Raw genomic sequence first — 19,118 nt, forward strand, 5'->3', positions numbered from 1 at the left:
GAATGAATGCTACTCATTTCAAACCCGGAAGACAATTTTATGAGATGCTAGTTCCACAATATATGGTTTGGCACAAGAAATGTATTATCCGTGCACATAACAATTGCATTTAACAGAACATCAAGAATCTGGCTTAAATGGAGACAAATAACATCACCTTGGAAATTCTAAACTTGAGGTGATCAACCTGAAATTCTCTATTTGGCATTACAGAGGATAGATCTGGCTCAATTATTGAGCTCTCCACAAGACCTGGCTGAGCTCCATTTGACTCAAGATTTTCAGGCAGATGAAGAACTAATAGCCATTTTCATCTTGTCTGAGTTGCCATGGAAATGTTCCAGCCCTTCAGAAGGTTACTGTAAGTCAGATGTTTCAAAGTTGTTTTTTTTTTCAAAAATATTTGTGGCTGGAAAGTGAGCTCTTTTTTTTTCAAGAATTAATACAAACCATTCAGGAGTATAGGAGTATCACTTCCTTGCCTATCCATCTTGGAACAATGAAGAATCATTCTTAATACTACCTGTTCTTGTCATATCTTTTTTTAAGGACTCCATATCTTTTTTTTAGAACTCCACAATTCAAGGCAGCATTTTAAGGTGATATTAGTTGTGCAGGCAAGCTGTGTACAGAAAGGAATTATGGAAGTGTGTCTATGCAACTGAAATTCATTGCCTGCAATTATCCCCAATAAGTGTACTTGTGTGCTACTTTTGAGCTCAGCTCCCTAATGACAAAGCAACATATGTAAATAACCATTGCAATATCTTATATACTCTGAATTAATACTCAGAAACATCCTTCCTCAATCTAATGCTCTCCAAGTTCATTGGACTACAACTCTCTAGTTACAAAATTTCTGCCAAGGAGTTCTATCTAGGCACATCAGTTTAAGTTTCTACACTGCTGCACCTATTTTGACATGCTCTGATGTATATATTCTGTTTATATGGATACAACTAGACTTCATGATAACCCTTATGAACCATAGGGATAGGGTACTGCAGAAAACAAACAGCACCCAAACACGATGTTCTAGGTTTTTTTTTTACAGTATTACAATTTCTAGATTTTTTTTTTTTGCAGAGTTAGTTCGAAGTTACAATGGCACAGAAAAAAATGAGTCCTTGCAGTTATAAGTGTCAGAGCATCCACATGGTCATTTGATTAAAATTTGGGTGCTTAACAATTGGAAATTCTAATCCCAATTGTGATTGTAAATTGAACACTACCTATATTGAATCTATCCTTGAGGACTATCTGATTAATCCTCAAAGAACCCACCACTCCTTAGAACAGAATTTGTAAGCCACTAGAAAAATATACATGAAATGATGATATGATATGAATTAAAACAATATAACAGGAGTAAGCAAAATTGCCTTTAAATGGAGCTCAGCTCCTGATGACTTACATGAATAAATCCATGCATTTATATTTTCAGTTGTTTTCCAGGATAAGGCTGTTTGTTGCAAAAAGCCTATATTAAAATACGGATATTGAACTTTTGGTCAATTTTCAATATAATATGACAGAGAGTGTTCTATGAAGATCAAGATTAAACATTACTGACATCCTATTGGGTATCAGCATTTCGCATCAGTGAGCAAATCTGCCAAGAACTTCTAAAATCAAATATTCCACTCTTCCGCCTTCCGCCTCCGGTGATCAGCACTGGCAAGAGCTAGCGTCAATTATCTGTTTATCTTAAAGCTCTCCTTTTTTTTCCCAGATAAGTCCTATGTAAATATATTTCAGATGTTGTCCATTACAGTACAAGTTGTTTTTAGAAGGCTACCATAAAGTCACAAATCAGCTTAACATGGGAGGATTCAGGAGAAGAAATATGTGAGATGCATTTTACTGTTCCTCTTTTCCCAAATTAACAACTCACAAGTTATGTTCTCTAGGGTTACCAGATCTCACTTGACCACTAGAGGGAAACAAAAAATTAAGGTTTTCCGTATCTCTGCTTCTGTCACAAAATTCCTTGGCTTTTTCCAGTATAGTTCTGCTAGATCTATCATCCTGCTACTTTATGCCTCAGTGTTTGCATGAATATTGAATTGCCTATTAATTGTTATGTAATTGCATTATGGAAGCACAGCGATATAAAAAGAGGGTGGGTGTAGATGGAGTAGGGGTTTCTATTGATATTAAAAATAGGTGTACAGTGTTAGCTGCTCCTACTGAAAGTAAAGGTTCCCTGAGCCAAGCTTATATCCTGGTAAAGGATATAAGACGTTTTCTTGACAACAGTAAGGAAATGATTGCCACTGTCACTCTGTGGGTTTTTTCTTTCTTTTTTCTTTTTTTGGCGGGGAGAGAGACTTCAAAATCTAGCCAAAATTTCCAGGTGATGTCCCACCCAAGTCTGATCCTGATCAGCCCCCAAAATCAGCCAATGTCCTCCCACAGATCGGTTGGAATCCCTTTGTCCTGTAGAGATTATCTCCACTAGAAGCTACCACTGCTGAGTTAAGCCATTATGAGGTCTCAGCTGAGGAACTCTTGTGAATACTCTTCAGCTGCCCTCCCTGAGGAGAGAAAATAAAACTGTTATAAAACCAACTGTTATTAGGTTTCAGCTCTCTGCAGGACAAAACCATCTCAGCCACCTGGGAGATGCTTTCTCTCTCCCACTCCTATGCATAATTATCCCCTTTCCCCCTTTTTTTTTTCCCCAGGTCAGTAATGAAGATAATGTGCAAAATTTCATGTTTATAAACTTCTAAATAGACTTCTGAAAAATAACCCGAGACCTTTAATATCTCTGAAGAAAACAGCTTTACAGGTGTCTTTAAATGAATTGAAATAATAGAATAACTTGGAACATTAAGCACTTAAGAGCCATTATACGCTTTTCCTTGCTTTCAGCTGCTGTACTTGGATTGATAAATATACCGTGACATATCAATGTTATTGTATAAGGCAAGTATGACTTCTTCAGCATATTAAAATTAAAATTGGATGTTAGAAGCATCCATCTAGCTATGAGGAAGAATTGTGTTAAATAAAATTAGGACAATGGAAGCATATTTGGAAGGTGTGAACAAAAGTTTGAGAGTTATTGCTAAAATCTTTTACCCCAAAATACACTTTCTGGTATTTGAAGCCACAGTTGGACTCTCCAACCCAAGATACAGACCTCTCTTAGAAAATGAGAAATTTCACTAGTGTTTTACCTTGTTATGGTTCTCAGACCTGAACTGCAAAAATCTGGACACCATATTAGCTGGCCACAAAAAAGAGATTCTAACAATTCTAACTCTTTGCTGCCATTTTATATTTTTTGCAGGGATTTTTGCAACCCTGCTCTAAACTCCCCCCCCCCTCATTATCAAGAGAGGGGAACGGGAAAAGGAGCCATCTGGATGATGTTTCTAACGAAAGGCAAACACAAAAGCAGAACAGCAGAGGCACGGGAGCAGCTGTATGAGTTGTGTCGTCTTTGAGAGTGGGAAGGAGAAATTGGTCCAAATGCAGCCCACAGGGCTCTCAAAAGATGATGTTTACAATTTCCCTTCGATGCAAGCTAGTTAAGACGCAACCAAAGGCAGAATTAGCAGGAGGAGGTCTTGGCAACAGTTTCCAGATAAGACTTTCTGCCTTCCATATTTGCACGGGGGGGGGGAGGGAGAGAGGTGTCAAGTGAGGATGTGAGTGCACCAGCTCATCACAAATCATGAGTTTTGTCCTTAAAAAAAAACAAAACATGTCTGTATCCCCATAGTTCAGCTGCGTTTTGCTTCCCCAGCAAGGCATACGGCACAATGAATTCAACTGCAGTTCTGTTACTTTACCTTGACCCAGAGAGCTCTGACGATTAAACAGTCATATGGTCATGTGAGTGATTGGGTTGTTGTTTTTTGTTGTTGTTGTTTTTTATAGTTTTGACTTGCTCTGTTACCTAGAACAGAACACAACAATCCACATCAGTCTCGAGGTGCAAGCCTTCAAGCTCTGCCCTTTCTCTTTATCCAGCTGGGCTGCCAACAAAAACAAACTGGAAAGAAGAGAGGGGGAACAGCCGGCTGATGTGGAAGCGGCATTTCAGGCCAGCCTCTGACTGAAATGTGGGAGGTTGCAGGCATTTCAGTTCAGCTCCAGTTATTGAGTATAGGGGTGGTTTCTGGATGTCCTTTGGACTCTCCCCTGCACAGGAATTAACAAAAGGCAAATTAACTTGCTTCCTGGTAGATGACAAGACGAACGTGCAAGAGATTATCCAAAATCTCTTGCTCCTTTTCCACTTATTTTATTTTTATTTTTCACCAAGCAATGTCTCCTTGAAACGAAGTCAAACAATTCTTGAGCTTTTGACTATTTGCATGGGCTTTTCTTAAGCCCTCAGCAATCTTCGGTGCTTAAAGCTGCTTGACTGTTCCAGGTGAAGGGTGCCAGGCTGTGGCTGCAGAATTGAATTCTCTTTTCTTGGGAGAAGTTTGGTATCCACTTCACACCCAGCTCTCTTGTACACAACACATACAATATGTCTGAAAGCAGACAAGTGCATCCGATATGCTCTCCCTTATGCAATATCTATTATTATGTATAGCATTCTTTAGTGATGGAAGTCACATTCCTCCCCATATAAAATATGGGCATGTATTTATTTATAGAAACAATCCACACTTTCATTTTCCACACCGGACACAAGAGTATCCACCAGAGGGAAACATTTAAAAAATGAATACTTTAGTTCAGCCCAGAGCAACAAAAAAACCCCACCTTATTTGATTAGATTTTATTTACATTTATATGTGATTAAATTAAACCTAGCTAATATACTACCAGTCACATATTTAATAATATTGATCTTTTGTTTAAAATTTTTATTTGATAACTCTTTGAGGCTTCAAGCCACACCCTCCAAGGTTTTTGGGGTTAGGGTTGTTCTTGAATCAGAGTTCTAGCATTTCACTGCTACTCTTTAGACAAAAAGAGTACTCTAAGACTGGTTCCAAGGATGCTTAAAAATCGGTAAAAAAATAAAATGATTCTCTTATTCAGAAATTTTAAAGGAAAAAAGGAAGAGGAGGGATAAGGAAAACAGGCACCCATTTTGAGATAAAATGTTTCCATCAAGAGTAGTTGTTCATAGCTCCAGAGAAGGTGTCAGTGGGCATTCCAGCATAGTGACAGACTGGATGCAATATTAATCACTGCAATCCCTCCATCTATTACTGCACTATAAAAACACATTGTGGTTAGATCATATATTAAGCTAAACCATAATGACACTCTGGCCTCTTAGCAAAAGGAGATCACCCAGGCAGTATGATAACTATTTGTTGATGTGGAAGAATGTGGTTCCTCATCTCCAAGTGAGGGTAAAGAGATCTAGCTTTTATACTAGGGATTGCTTGTGGTCTTAAGAGATTTGATCATGGAATGAACTTATTTCCCCCTACTACAATCTCCACCACTTCCAGTCTGCACAAAACACATTGTCCAATTTGTTTGTATTCAAAAACTGAGACTGAGGCAATTTTTCTGAATTAGGCAACTAAGGTTTGGCTCTGTTTTGTTATTGTCTGGTTTTATCATGTTCTTCAGCCTAATTGTTTCTGTCAGCCACATGACAAGTTGGGTACGACATCAGTCTGACACTGTTCCTTTCCCCCCTCCCCAAAACAGAATGTTCCCTCAGCTGTCCTAGCCAAGCCGGACTCTTCTACAGCATCAGCAGGCCCTCTCTTCCAAAGGCTGTCTCCAGAAACTGTACATCTTTATTTATTTGCTTGGTTTGAATTATGCCTTGTTTTTCTCCTCAAATGAGCACTTGGAGAAGCTAACAGAATTCAAAAAGACAGTACAAATGATTAAGGACATGGCAGGAATACTAACACCAGCCCTTGGGAAATGCTCTTCCCTTGCATTGCTCCCCAGCTAAAGGGTGCCCTTAGCCTTTGTGTTCTGAGAATGCTCAGCGACCTGCACGCCAGTGGTTGAACTTATGACAGCAGAGGCATCTTCAAAAACGATCAGCCAAAGAGCTGGACAGGTTCGTAGTGGGAAAGGCAATCCTTGTCACAGGCAGGCCCTAAGGGTTTAGGACCTGAAAGGTCAACACATTCAATACCTTAACATCTGTGGCCTACTAATTGACCGCCAGTGTAGAGCATTCCAGGCAGGCCTCGTGTGACCTCTGTCCCTTGGACCAATTAGCAGCCAAACAGCTAATTGCTCCCTTTACAAAAGTAACTCCATGTCGAATGAGCTGTTTTGAAAGGAAGACAGCTAGTGGAATCCTCTCTCTCCAGCCACATATGCCAGTGGGTGAATAGAGGTGAGCTTCTGCAAGGAGAAAAGGCTTCAGATGAAGACTTCAGAACTTTTCCTGGATTTCTGTCTACAAGTCTCCAGGACTTTCCGCCTGAAGGCAGAACAAGAAGCAACGGATGGAAGCTAATCAAGGAGAGAAGCAACCTAGAACTAAGGAGAAACTTCCTGACAGTGAGAACAATTAACCAGTGGAACAACCTGCCTCCAGAAGTGGTGAATGCTCCAACACTGAAAGTTTTTAAGAAGAGACTGGACAGCCATTTATCTGAAATGGTATAGGGTTTCCTGCCTGAGTAGTGAGTTGGACTAGATGACCTCCAAGGTCCCTTCCAACTTTATTATTATTATTATTATTATTATTATTATTATTATTATTATTATTATTATTATTATTATTATTATTATTATTATTATTATTATTATACTTTTAAGTGTAATGTTTAAAAACATAAAAACATAGGATTAAAGTTGCTTCCTTTTTTCTATAAAGTAAGTTCCTTTGGAATCAAGAGCCAAGAAGAATCCATTTAGATGCTACTTTTCCCCATTTAGATGCTGTTCTTCCCCAACATAACTTCCCTAATATAACTTTGTGTAAAGTCCTCTCAGACCAGAAGGGGGTCACTTATTTTAAGCTTGTGGGTCCTTTTCCAAGTCAGATTAAATTCACTGAATATTGCTTGCTAGCTAATCTAGTAAACTTCACAAATGTATTGTGTGTATGTGTGTGTGTGTGTGTGTGTGGCTTCAGGAATGAAAGAAGGACAAACACCACTAATATATCATACTAGTCACCTTTCCAATAAAATTGGTGGTCAGACTATTCCAAGGTCCAGCCTGAAGACCTAAAAAATCCCATAAAACCAGTAAGACCAGAAATCATAAACACCAACATAAATAAAGTTTTGCAAAATTCCCCCTCCCCTTTTCAGTTTTAAAGTGGACATTGTTCTTATTTAATCTGTGAAGCCCATGAAAATACAAAGAATGAAGATATTATACAACCCAATGCAATTTAGAAAATTATTTCTCATTCTTCCAGGCAGATTTTCCTTAATAAATGGCCCTATTTAATTATTTATCCAGGGAGAAGATTAGAAATTGGAAAGTCTTTCTTGGATACCCCTGAAAATAGTGTGAATAACAGTGTTTCAGAAGGAAGTAAATCTGGAGAGGGTGTGGATAGGAGTGCAAGGCATACATTTTAGACAGTCTAAGGAGGAATAACTGAGAAATTAATCCCCAAGGATCAGGGAAAGATGCAAGCTGTAAAAGAAAAGAGCTTAGATCCCAGCCAAAACAAAATAATGTTTAATATACATAAATAAGCCACAATTGGCCTGATTCACATATAATGCTAAGATATAAACTATAATTTCTACAATGGTTACTTTCACATAGGATGGATGGATATATACAGGGCTTTTTTTGTCATAGAACGCCCAGAACAGACTTCTGGCACCTTTTTGGGATGGAACCTTGTAGGGTAGGCAAGGCAGGTTGTATGATGTGTGTGAGTTCCAGCACTTTTTTTTTTTTTTTACAAAAAAAGCACTGGATATATAGATAGAAAGACACACTGGTAATACTGTGGACCAGCAGGTGCTAAATCAGTAGTTAGCTTTGGGATCCTGTGATCCTTCAGATCCTCTTGAACAACTCCCAAAAGCTCCAGCCAATGTAGGCAATGATAAAAAAAAATGGAGGGAAAAGACCTGATCAGCTAATATTTTTATAAAGAGTCAATAATAATTTTGATTGATTGAAAAGCTTACAATAGCTAGGGTTAAATCTAGCTGCATGAGAATAAGACTATCATGTTTGAGATATTTTCTAAAGTGTAGATCTCATAGGAGGGGGGGGGAATGAGCCAAGCCTATAAAATCCTTAAGTTCTTAGAAAAAATGACTTTCTGATTGTCTTAGCACTCTCTTCCCTTATAAGATCCCAGAAAGGTTACTTTAAATTGATTTGTAAAGTTTATTTATACCATGCTCATCTGCTTCAAGTGTATCATCAAATAACATTTGCCATTAGGTTCATTTGTTCTATGTTATCTTCACATAGAAACATGTGGAATCAATGAAAGTGGAAATGAAAATACTCCAGAAACTTCTCACATTTTGCAGTTCTTGGCTTTTATGAGAAAGTGGTTACAGGAAGATTGCACTTAAGACAAAATGCTCTATTTTCTTTTCCCCTCATAAAAATGATGACGAGAATTGATCAAAATTTCGTACCTCTCGGCTTCTAAAAAGGTCTGATCAACACTGTGGTTCTTAGCAAGTTGTTTGTATTATTTTTCATTACTTCCTCCCCTGCTTAATTTATAGACCAGTCCTATGATGTTTGCTGGGGAAACTTCAGCCTTGTTACTGTGTTATAGCAAAGTCTCAATAACAGGCTCTGAACAAAGACTTTGCAACCAGACCTGAACGTATAATTAATTCAACAATTAATGGCACTATGTATATTGCCCATTTACCTATGTTTTGTCCTTTGAAGTCTTTCAGCCTAATCTGTAGCTTCCCTAGGACTAAGAATCACTAACTATAATTTGACACCAACAACTGGCCATGGATCCAGCTTCTAGGAAGTGCTAATTGGAAAGGACAATCGGAGGACAGGTTTCATCTTAAGAGAAGTTACATTCTTAAAGGGCCTACAGGACAGAAGATAACATGACAGTCCCTGAGGTCCCATCGACACAAACATTTAGAGACTACTTTATTGTGGGATAATGTATTTTGGCATCCAAACTATTACCTTCTTCAAGTGACAAGAATAAACATACAAGAATGGAGTGAGAGTAGAGCTGTATACCAGAGTCAAATGATCAAAAAACCTCCAGATTATGAAAGCCTAAAACACACGTGAAGTAAACTGACAGGAACACACACTGCAGTTTTTGCACATTGTTATTCATCTCTCCTAGGTGTACAACATGTCCACTACTCCTCTGGTATTCTGCCAACTGAAATTAGCATATCATGCATCTAAGCAATGGACTCTCAGCTACAAAAAAATATGCGGTAATAAATCTGTTGGGTCTTAATGTAACACCTGACTTTTTCTGAACTTGAAGACAGCCCTGCCAAGTTCAGCAGGATTTATTCCTAAAATGTGTGCATAGGACTGAGACCTCAGTCTTTCCATAATATGAGGGGTTAGCAAAACTAAATAAGAGTCTTGTGGTTTTATAGCAGACCTTAAATTTTTGTTATCTCTATACTGCAGCTGGGAGGCATGATTCTGCAAGGGAAGACAGGCAGATTATTATAATATTTTATTTTGGCAAAAGAGGTTGAGAATTCTGCATTTATATTTTTTTATAACTAAAACTGTATGAGTTAAAAGTGTATATCTGTTGAAAAATGTAGGCCCAAATAACAGAACGGCTTTGAACAGATTATCTTAATTCAATCAACCTGTTATCTAAAGCAAAACAGCAGACTTCTATGTTTTTAAAAGGAACATGCAATCTCTTTACAGCAGAAAAGTACCTGACTTTCCTTGAAGAGTCTTTGCAAACAGGTAAATAGATCATCCTATTTAAAAAAAAAATCAGTTGGATTTGCTGAGTGATTTACATTTTCAATATTACATGTTCTTAAAATAGCTGCTCAAGATTTGTCAACATACTGAAAAAAAATCCTCATTGTTTAAATACAGCCAGGGTGATGTATTGTGTAATGATGAAAATGTAAATCACTCAGGAAAGCAGACTGATTTTTTAAAATGGGAAAATAGGATCATCTTTCCATCTACTTACTTACCTGTGTGCTTGTCTGTAAAGACTCCTCAAGGAAAGTCATGCAATTTTCTGCTGTAAAGAAATGGAATGTCCTTTCTATAAATATAGAAGTCTGCTGTTATTGCTTTAGATCAGGGTTCTCCAAACTTGGCAACTTTTAAGACTTGTGGACTTTAACCCCCACCATAGCTGGCTGAGGAATTCTGGGAGTTGAAATCCACAAGTCTTAAAGTTGCCAAGTTTGAAAACCTCTATATTAGATGATGTGATGTTGGAATAGGACTGGGAGACCCAGGTCCAAGTCTACGCTTACCATGAAAATTACTAATTGATTTTGGGCCTATTCTCCTTCTTCAGTGCAACTTACTCACAGAATAGTACTGAAATAATAAAATGGAGAATCCATATAAGATTACTGGAACTGGTGAAAAAGCAGGATCTAACTCAAATGAACTATTTTTCTGCATTTGTGTCAGAAGCACCGAGGCATTTCCAAGTTGAAAGGATAAGCCCTGGGGGACGGCCAATAGGGGGGCTTCTTCCATGTTCCTGGCAGCAGCTGGAGCGAAGGTCAGGAGCTCAATCCCGCCCCACGGCAGCACTTGAACTTGAACACAGGCTTGCTAACCACCATCCTAGGGTTCTAACCATGAGAACCACCATGCTCCTTACTCAAATGAATGCAATGGAACAACACAACAACTGCAGTAAAATCCAAAATCCTTTTCCCAACTCATTCTGGGAATATTTCTGGAAAAAGAGCAACAGTCATTTAGGACAATTTGTTTTCTTTCTTTATTAAAAAAAATGTATATGGCTGCCCAACTCACAGTAACTCTGGGCAGTTTGCCAAAATAAGCCTGTTATTTTCTTATTACCTTCCTATTTGCAGATGCCAATCAAAGGTTATCGAATGAAGTGTGGTCTAATGCATTGTTCTTATACTGCTTTTTGACTGCTCGGTAACACAGAAACACAAACCCGAAACAGCATGCTATCCTCTGATCACTTATCAAACACTTTAAATCTAATTACGGAGCCTCGCTATTTGATCTAGGTAGCTGAGAGCAAGATAGAAAGTTGGATATGACCTCATAAAAAATAATTTGATTAGTAGAACTTAAAAGTGCGTTTATTTGGGGTGATTAAAAAATATCTAGATTTAAAATGCATACACTTAAAGCAATGTTGGCTGACAAAATTGGAAATCTGAAACTGGCAAAAATGATCATTGGCTAGCTCCCCCTTTTAAAAATCCAGGACTTGACCGTCTTGCCAAAGTAATACTGGAATATTTTCTGGAACTGGGATCTAAGAGAGTAAGGGGTTGATTTATCTGCTGTTGGCTTTCTTTGGCAAATTGCTGCTGAGCCAGAAAGCAGTAAAGACAAGCTACATCCTTACAGACTACCATCCTCCCCGGTGCAAGAATATTCGGTTTTAAGAATCCAGTCAAATTTGCAGAGATGCATGTCGGAATGTGCTCTAACGTACATTTAATCACATATTTTAAGGAGGAAGGGGGAAGAGCACAGCCCTGAAAAACATCCAGGGTCTCTATGGAAACACAGGAAACACATTTCCTCTCAGATGAGTGTTTAACATCTTCTCAGGTCATGTAAAGCCTCTTGAGGCTCTGATAGATGTTTAACAATACATTCTAGGATGCCAGAGAAAGCCTTTGGCAGTTCTTGCCCCCTTCATGCTTATGCAACCAACCCTAATTTAGCAGAGATGGCCTGATTGCAGACATTTCAGTCTGGCAACTGTAATTTCAGGGCAGGGAATTAGTCTAATGTTCCTCTATCCACTACGTCACGCTGGCTACCAATACCAAACACAGCAGCCAAATGTTTATTTTTGCAGAAGTTTGTTGCTAAGGAAATCTTTGGTCTGTAGCAGTATCATGATTACAGCTTTGCCCCCTCCTGTTAAAGAGATTTTTTTTTTTCCCTTCTCCAGCTTGCACATTGTATAGTTATTTTCTCCACCGCAGCCCTCTGCCAAAAACTATGTGCGGAAAGCACATTTTGAATATCAGGTTCAGATGTTTAAGTGGAGGAAACAGGGAGGTAAATTTCATTTTCCTCCTTTTTTTCCCTTTCCATCAAAAGTGCTGAGTGGCATTACTGCTGCTTTTCCAAGCGAACATTAGACGTAAAGCTCCAGCAACTACTCAAGACTTATGGAATGATGTGCCTCTTCTTCCAGAAGTATGAACATATAAAGTCCCCTTGGGACCATTTAGGCATCTTCTTAGGATTATAGGTTCCAGCGAAATTATTTGTTTTCTGACTCATGATAATCAATACATCATTTATAAGACAGCTTTGAACAAGGCAGCAGCTGAGACTGATTTCTTTATCTGTTAAAATATTTATAGTAGGCTCAGTATTGGAGCAAATTATAATCCATGAAATAATACGATAAAATGAAAAAAAAAAAAAAGACGTGATTACAAATGAAATGAGTTTAAACTCCCAGATCCTGAGGAAAAGAGGAATGTTTCGATCTGGCATCTAAGAGACACCACCAGGGCATATAGGGAGGGTCTGCTCGAGTTAGGAATAGTTGCTTGATTCTCTCCCCTGGACCCACTCAATTTCACTGAAGGAAAGGAGAGGATAACATATCCAGAAAAGATCCTGGAAGGCTTAGGCAAGTATGCACAGAAGGAGCTACTCTGATCCCAAGCTAGTCCAGGTTTGCATCATATGACTGTATTACTCAATCCTAGCTCTGCTTTTTTTTTTTTTAAAGAAAAAGTTGATTCCATAACCCTGCTTACTTTATGATCGATTGTATTTGTAAAACAGTACAGCCATTCCCAGATATAGCTATGTAGAAGGAGGGGTTACTTTTCCACAAATGTGGTTTAAAATCCATTTCATCAAATTTATACCTACTACTGCAATGATATAGATCAGGGGTGTCCGTAAAATTTATACTATGGCTGCAATCATATATATTAGGTATGTCCAGCCTTGGCAAAATTCCCTAGTCTTCCTGGCTAGCTGGGGAATTTTGGGCGTTGAAATCCACATATCTTAAAGTTACTAAGATTGGACACCCCTGATATACATGCTTCTCAGGGGACAAGTTGAACATAGCAGCACCTAATTCTGTGCCCACATCCATTTACGCACAGTTGGAGCATATCTTTCTATCCACATGAGGAAGAAATTATTACCAAAAAAACTCAGGACTATTCTGTTTATTTTTTTAAAAAAATAATAATTCTTATGAGTAAGAATAATTTCCTAGATCTACTATGCAAAGGCTTGTGACCTGGTCTGCCCAATAGTAAATATGGGGATCATGTTGTGACTCAAAACAATTTAAAAATCATCTCTATCACTGTAACCCTGAACAGTTTGCAAACCTATAATATATGCGCTAATCTGAGAATAAATTCTATTTAAGCAAAAGGAGCTTGCTTTTGAGTAGATCTGAAGAGGATTACGCTACAAGAGCAATAGAAATGCCATCCTGTTACTGTCAATTGTATTAATCACACAAAGGGATATCAGATCCTACGTAGGTAGTCCTTGACTTATAGCAACAATTGACCCCCAAATTTCTGTTGCTAAGTGAGTCAATTATTAAATGAACTTTGCCCCATTTTATGATGTTTCTTGTCACAGATAAGTGAACCACTGCAGTTGTTAAAATAGTAACAAGGTCTGATTTTGCTTGTCAGAAGGGGCAAAAGATGGTCACGTGACCCTGAGACACTGCAAATGTCACAAATATGAACCAGTTGCCAAGCATCTGAATTTTGATCACTTGGCCATGGGGATGCTGCAATGGTTATAAGTGTGAAAAATAGTCATAAGCTTTTTTTTTTCTCAATGCAGTTTTAACTTCAAACTGTCACTAAACATATGGTTGTAAATCAAGGACTATCAGTATAGTCCATAATGAAAGAAGCTCTAGTGAGAAACTGTACAGCCTATGATTAAATAAATATGCTTGTTAACAATTTTTAGCTTAGTGTGGTAAAACTATCTTTCTGGAATCACGCATGGTGAGTACAGTTTTAAAAACCATTATAAGCCATCATTTCCGGCTTCTGCAAGGATGCTCTATGAGTTCCCCCACTTCACAAAAATGGAGTCGGAGGCAAGAACGCAGCTATCAGATCTGGCGACTCCTATCTCCTACTGGTGCCTTTGAAGTCAATGAGAGATAATTTTAAGCTTAACTGTTGAAAACCAAAGTGCTAGAGCAGCTGCTTCAGAGCTACCAATTTGTTTTCCTTCTTTCCACATGCAGTGTGAAATTACTACAACGAGAAAGCCAGACTGGGAAAAGGATGACGGGTATTAGAAATACAGATCTCGATCCCTTGAAATTACTACGACAACAAATTACCGGGGGAGAGAGAGGGAAAGCTGGTTCAATAAAACCCATAACATTGAAATCCAGGAGGCACAGGCAAGTACTTGATTATTGCCCAAATTATTTATCTGCTCAGCAATCACATTTCGGGAAAGCAAGACTTCCCTTCCAATCTTCCTGAACTATTCATTGCTGGAACACTGAGGTCCTCTTCTGGATGTGCCTTACAATGCATCTAAAAATAATCCAATAAAGTTTTTAACTGTGTGTTCTGAAACTTTGGCTTTGCATTTCCTTGTTGCCTGTCAATCCTTTGATACAGGCCAGGTCAGGAAACAGACACTGCAAGGACTGTTGGAACTCTATTGTTGTAGAGTATAACCAAGTCTTGAAAGCTCTCACAGTTACCCTCTGGTCCTTCTAATACCATCCAGAATCAAGGTGGGGTTGAGACTATACTCCCTCCTTTCCCAGAGCTGAGATGTCATTTATTGTCTTTTTTTAAAATCACTTGACAGTTCTGACATGCCCTCACCATATTATCTCTATATTCCTCTACACCAGACATGTCAAACACAAGGCCCGGGGGCCGGATGCGGCCCACGAAGTGGTTTCATGTGGCCCACGAAGCCATCCTGGAAACAGTGAGGGAACAGCTTCCGCTGCCTTGGCCCTGGCCCAGGCTGGCCGGGAGCCAATGTACAATGTTGTGGTGGCCATCTATGCTGAAACGTATTCAGTCTTAGCTCCACAAGGCCGTCTGGAAATGGCTTGGTGCTGCAGGTGCTCGAGGGCCAAGCTGGCCATTTGATCTCTACTGCCCAGGACTCCGGGCAGCCCACACCACCATCCAGCCCCCCACGCATGGCCTGAGAGGAACAGTGAGGCTCCTCCAGTGGACCATACCTTGGCACTTGCCCTGGTCCCACCCCCTTCTGCCAGAGACCCTCAGATTTGTCCGACTCCTGCCCAGGCCCCCACAGGCACCCTTGACGCGAATGATGTAGAGCTGGTCACGCCCACCCAATAGGCCACACCCACTCTGTCCATGCCCACCCAGTAGGCCACACTCATCCTGGCCACACCCACCTGCCCCCCCGAGGGCAACTGCAATGCTGATGCGGCCCTCAATGAAATTGAGTTTGACACCCCTGCTCTACACCATCTCCATGGTCTGCCTTTTACAAGCAAGGATGTCCCAGGCGTGTCATCATGCAAAATGACTACAGACTCATTACCCCCACCCAAGCTTAGCAGTTCCCCAAGGTCAACAGACAAATCTTACCGCACAGTTAGATGGAAAAACATCACTGTATTTTCCTCTTGTTGCACAGCAACCAATCCTGAAGAGTATAATGTGGCAGAAAGCAGGAAATTCCCTTCATCCTGGAATTTATTGTTTACTGGACCACCAATGACCCGCTGGGTCATCCTTTTAGAAAAAGATAGTGCAGCATGATGGAAGGATAATTGTCGTGGCAAATGAACTTTAATAACACTTACCTAAAGAGATAAGCAGAATGACCACAGGTGGCCAAAAAAAGCAGTGGGAATCGGAATAGGAGTGATTTCTAACTTCCTGTAGGCTTTCCCATTGACTTTGCTTGTAGGAAGCTGGTAGGACGTGTCATAAATCAGGTTCACATGACCCGGCTGACGGCAGAAGTACTGGAAGGCTGCCGCGTCCATAACAGTACACCTGGTCTGAAGGCCAGGTTGAAATTTCAATCCCACAGGAGTAATAGGGTCCCAGATTTTGTATGCATTTTTTAAAGGCAGCAGATTTGAAGTATCTTGATTCAAAAATTATTTCACCAGGATGTACCATTTCAGCTGACTGAACATGACAATTAATAGTAGAGTGATTTAGTAGTATATAGATTTAGTAGTGTATAGATAAATCTATAGTACTGTATGTACCATAGATTTATATAGTAGTATTATAAATCTATAGTATATAGATTTAGTAGTAGCTCTTTAGATTAGAAGGCCAGATCCTGAAGTTGAAACTCAAGTACTTTGGCCACCTAATGAGAAGGAAGGACTCACTGGAGAAGGGCCTAATGCTGGGAAAGATTGAGGGCAATAGAAGAAGGGACGACAGAGAATGAGGTGGCTGGATGGAGTCACTGAAGCAGTAGGCGTGAGCTTAAATGGACTCCAGAAGATGGTAGAGGACAGGAACGTTGTCCATGGGGTCGCGATGGGTCAGACACGACTTCGCAACTAACAACAACAACAACAAATATAGGTGGCAGGTCCCAGGGGCAGGGCTTGTGGGAATTTCACATTAAAATGATGTCTATCTGACATAAGATACAGAGATCTGCTGTAGTTTCCCATGACCTCTCAGTTTTGGGGTAACCATTATGGTGCACCAAGTATTTTCCCCTGGACCAGACCTACAATGCAGAATGTGCCAGCTAAGATCTGGGCTTCTAGCTTAGTTAAATTAGATATTTAATTATGAGACAAACAGTTGCTTCCCCCCTCCCCAAAACATTAATAAACTCCACATATTTTTCTGACAAGGAAGGAGAATCGGAGAGCCAAGTAGATGAGGCAGAATGTATAAGATAGAAGCTTAAAAATGGTGCCATTGGCAACATTGTATTCCTTCACTAATATTACTTCTGCCTTCTTCTGAATGACCCTTTTCCAAATATTGTATTTTGGCAATATAATTAACTTCCTACACAGTCATTATCAAAATGACTGCATTTAAGACTGAGTAACACTAGCATATTTGAATATAGCTTCAACATTTCAGCTACACATATGTTCAGGAAAAGTAGCCCTTACAAATAAGATGCTATTGTAATTGAGCAGAGGTACACAAGTCCTGAATTGGTAATTCATTCAGTAAATTCCCTCAAGTTCACCATGACTCCTGGTGACTTCATGGTTACACCCATGTTATTTTCTTAGCAACATTACAGAAGTGGTTTTCTGCTGCCTTTTTTCTGGAATGCTTTTTCAACTTTGCAGTCAGTCCAACAGTTCTGGAATTTCCAAAGAATAAACCATTCTGGCCCTGTTGAGCTTTTCAACATTGGCCAAGATTGGATAGATGCTGCTAATCCGAATAGCCTGCCTTCAATATTATAAGGAATTTTCTACTGCAAATATATTAAAATATAATTAAATCAACTGATCCTTAATTGCTACCACAACAGGAATTCATCTGAAAAGAGCAGGTATGGCAGCAGCTGATCAGGCACGAGTACAAGTTTTTCAATTCAGTTATCACAATGTTAAATTTAACATTGCCAATATTTTCTACAAAAGTCTGAACACCGATGTCTCTAGGAAGACTTAAACTTGCCCTGTGATGCAATGAAGAAAATGGTACAATTAGACCTTGTCATATATTCAACCGTATTTGGACTATTTCAGTGAAAGAATACATGGTTTTTATGCAAAAGACCCCCTTTCTTATCTTTGTTATTTTCAGTTGAATATACCACACATAGGAAATGACAGGAAAGCCTCTATTAGCACTAGAATAGACTCAACTAGATTAAAGTGACTAAACGCCTGGACTGTATTATAGCTTAATAAAGTCCTATTACTAATTGGACTAGTTCCCAAGAGAAATTCCAATGAAGCAAGTGATCTGGGAAGCCTGATTCAGCATGTATAACTTAGTGAACAACTTCGTGAACTAGAAGCTGACAGAGTTCTATTTAGAACTCTTATCCAAATAATTTACAAGACAATACAAGTCAGCACAAGTATGTATTGGCAAAGCACGAATTGTCCTAATTAGTTGAACCTCTGATCAAGTTCAAAATCAATAGTTGCAAGAGTTCCGCCTTAGCTGGGATTGTTCTTTCAATACCTTTGCAGTTTGGCACCCAGGGGAAAACAAACCAGACATTTTGATCTACAACTGTATTTGTTAATTTATCATAACTTCCATATTACATTCAATCACATATTGAAGAGGGACAGGTATGTCATTTTCTACCTCCTGGAGCTAAATAGTTTAGTCCAGCAAAAGCCAGCACTGTGGAGACCATTCAAGGACTTATTATTCTTCTAGACTGGTTAACTTTACAACAGCCACTCATTTACTGAATTCCTTTTTCCGAACTTTTGATTTTGGTGCTGTCAAAAAGAAAAAAAAATGAAGTTACTACTATTCAAATCTATAAATGTCTACGTGGATTGAAATGCTGATGTGAGGTTTTTACCATTTGGATTCTCTTGTCTGTAGAAGGTTTTCATCATTTCCACAGCTTCTTCAGATCGATAACCGGCTATGCACTAAAGAAATTAAACATGTTGCTCAGAAATGCATCTTAAATGAAGGCACACCATCAGCAGAATTTTCCAGTTAAGACTTCATTATCTTTAAAAACTCAAAAGTGGGAGTAACATAGCTTCTGTTGTTGCTATGCTGGAGTGCTAGAATAGCACCTATTAAACATTGTTTACTAGATAGCTTTTAAAGGCAGAGGAATGCATGCATGACTTTTGATTAAGACAAGAAGAAAGCACAGGACAAAAAAAGTGGGAGGATGATATACCTCTGAGACCGCCTTCTGCCACAGATTCCCTCTCACAGACCGGTACGCTCCCACAGAGCGGGCCTCCTCAGGGTGCCGTCGGCCAAGCAGTGTCGGCTGGCGACCCCCAGGGGGAGGGCCTTCTCTGTGGGTGCCCCCACCCTCTGGAACGAACTACCCCCCGAGATCCGGACGATTCCGGATCTCCTAACTTTCCGCCGCGC

At 39.3% G+C, this 19,118-nt stretch overlaps 1 protein-coding gene across 1 annotated transcript in view; it reads right to left on the reverse strand.

Annotated features, from left to right (window-relative positions):
• Positions 1-18,262: 18,262 nt before the first annotated feature.
• The window catches only part of ADAT2 (adenosine deaminase tRNA specific 2), an 11,482-nt gene continuing 10,626 nt past the window's right edge, over positions 18,263-19,118 (reverse strand). Inside the window, exons 5-6 of the mRNA XM_015815311.1 lie at positions 18,580-18,652; positions 18,263-18,493 (exon numbers count right to left, since the gene is read on the reverse strand). Coding sequence (XP_015670797.1) covers positions 18,453-18,493; positions 18,580-18,652 — 114 coding nt within the window. The 3' untranslated portion in view covers positions 18,263-18,452. The remainder of the gene's footprint in view (positions 18,494-18,579; positions 18,653-19,118) is intronic.

This window comes from Protobothrops mucrosquamatus, unplaced genomic scaffold, assembly GCF_001527695.2.
Source record: "Protobothrops mucrosquamatus isolate PMUCROS unplaced genomic scaffold, P.Mucros_1.0 scaffold335, whole genome shotgun sequence".
NCBI classification, from domain to species: Eukaryota; Metazoa; Chordata; class Lepidosauria; order Squamata; family Viperidae; genus Protobothrops; species Protobothrops mucrosquamatus.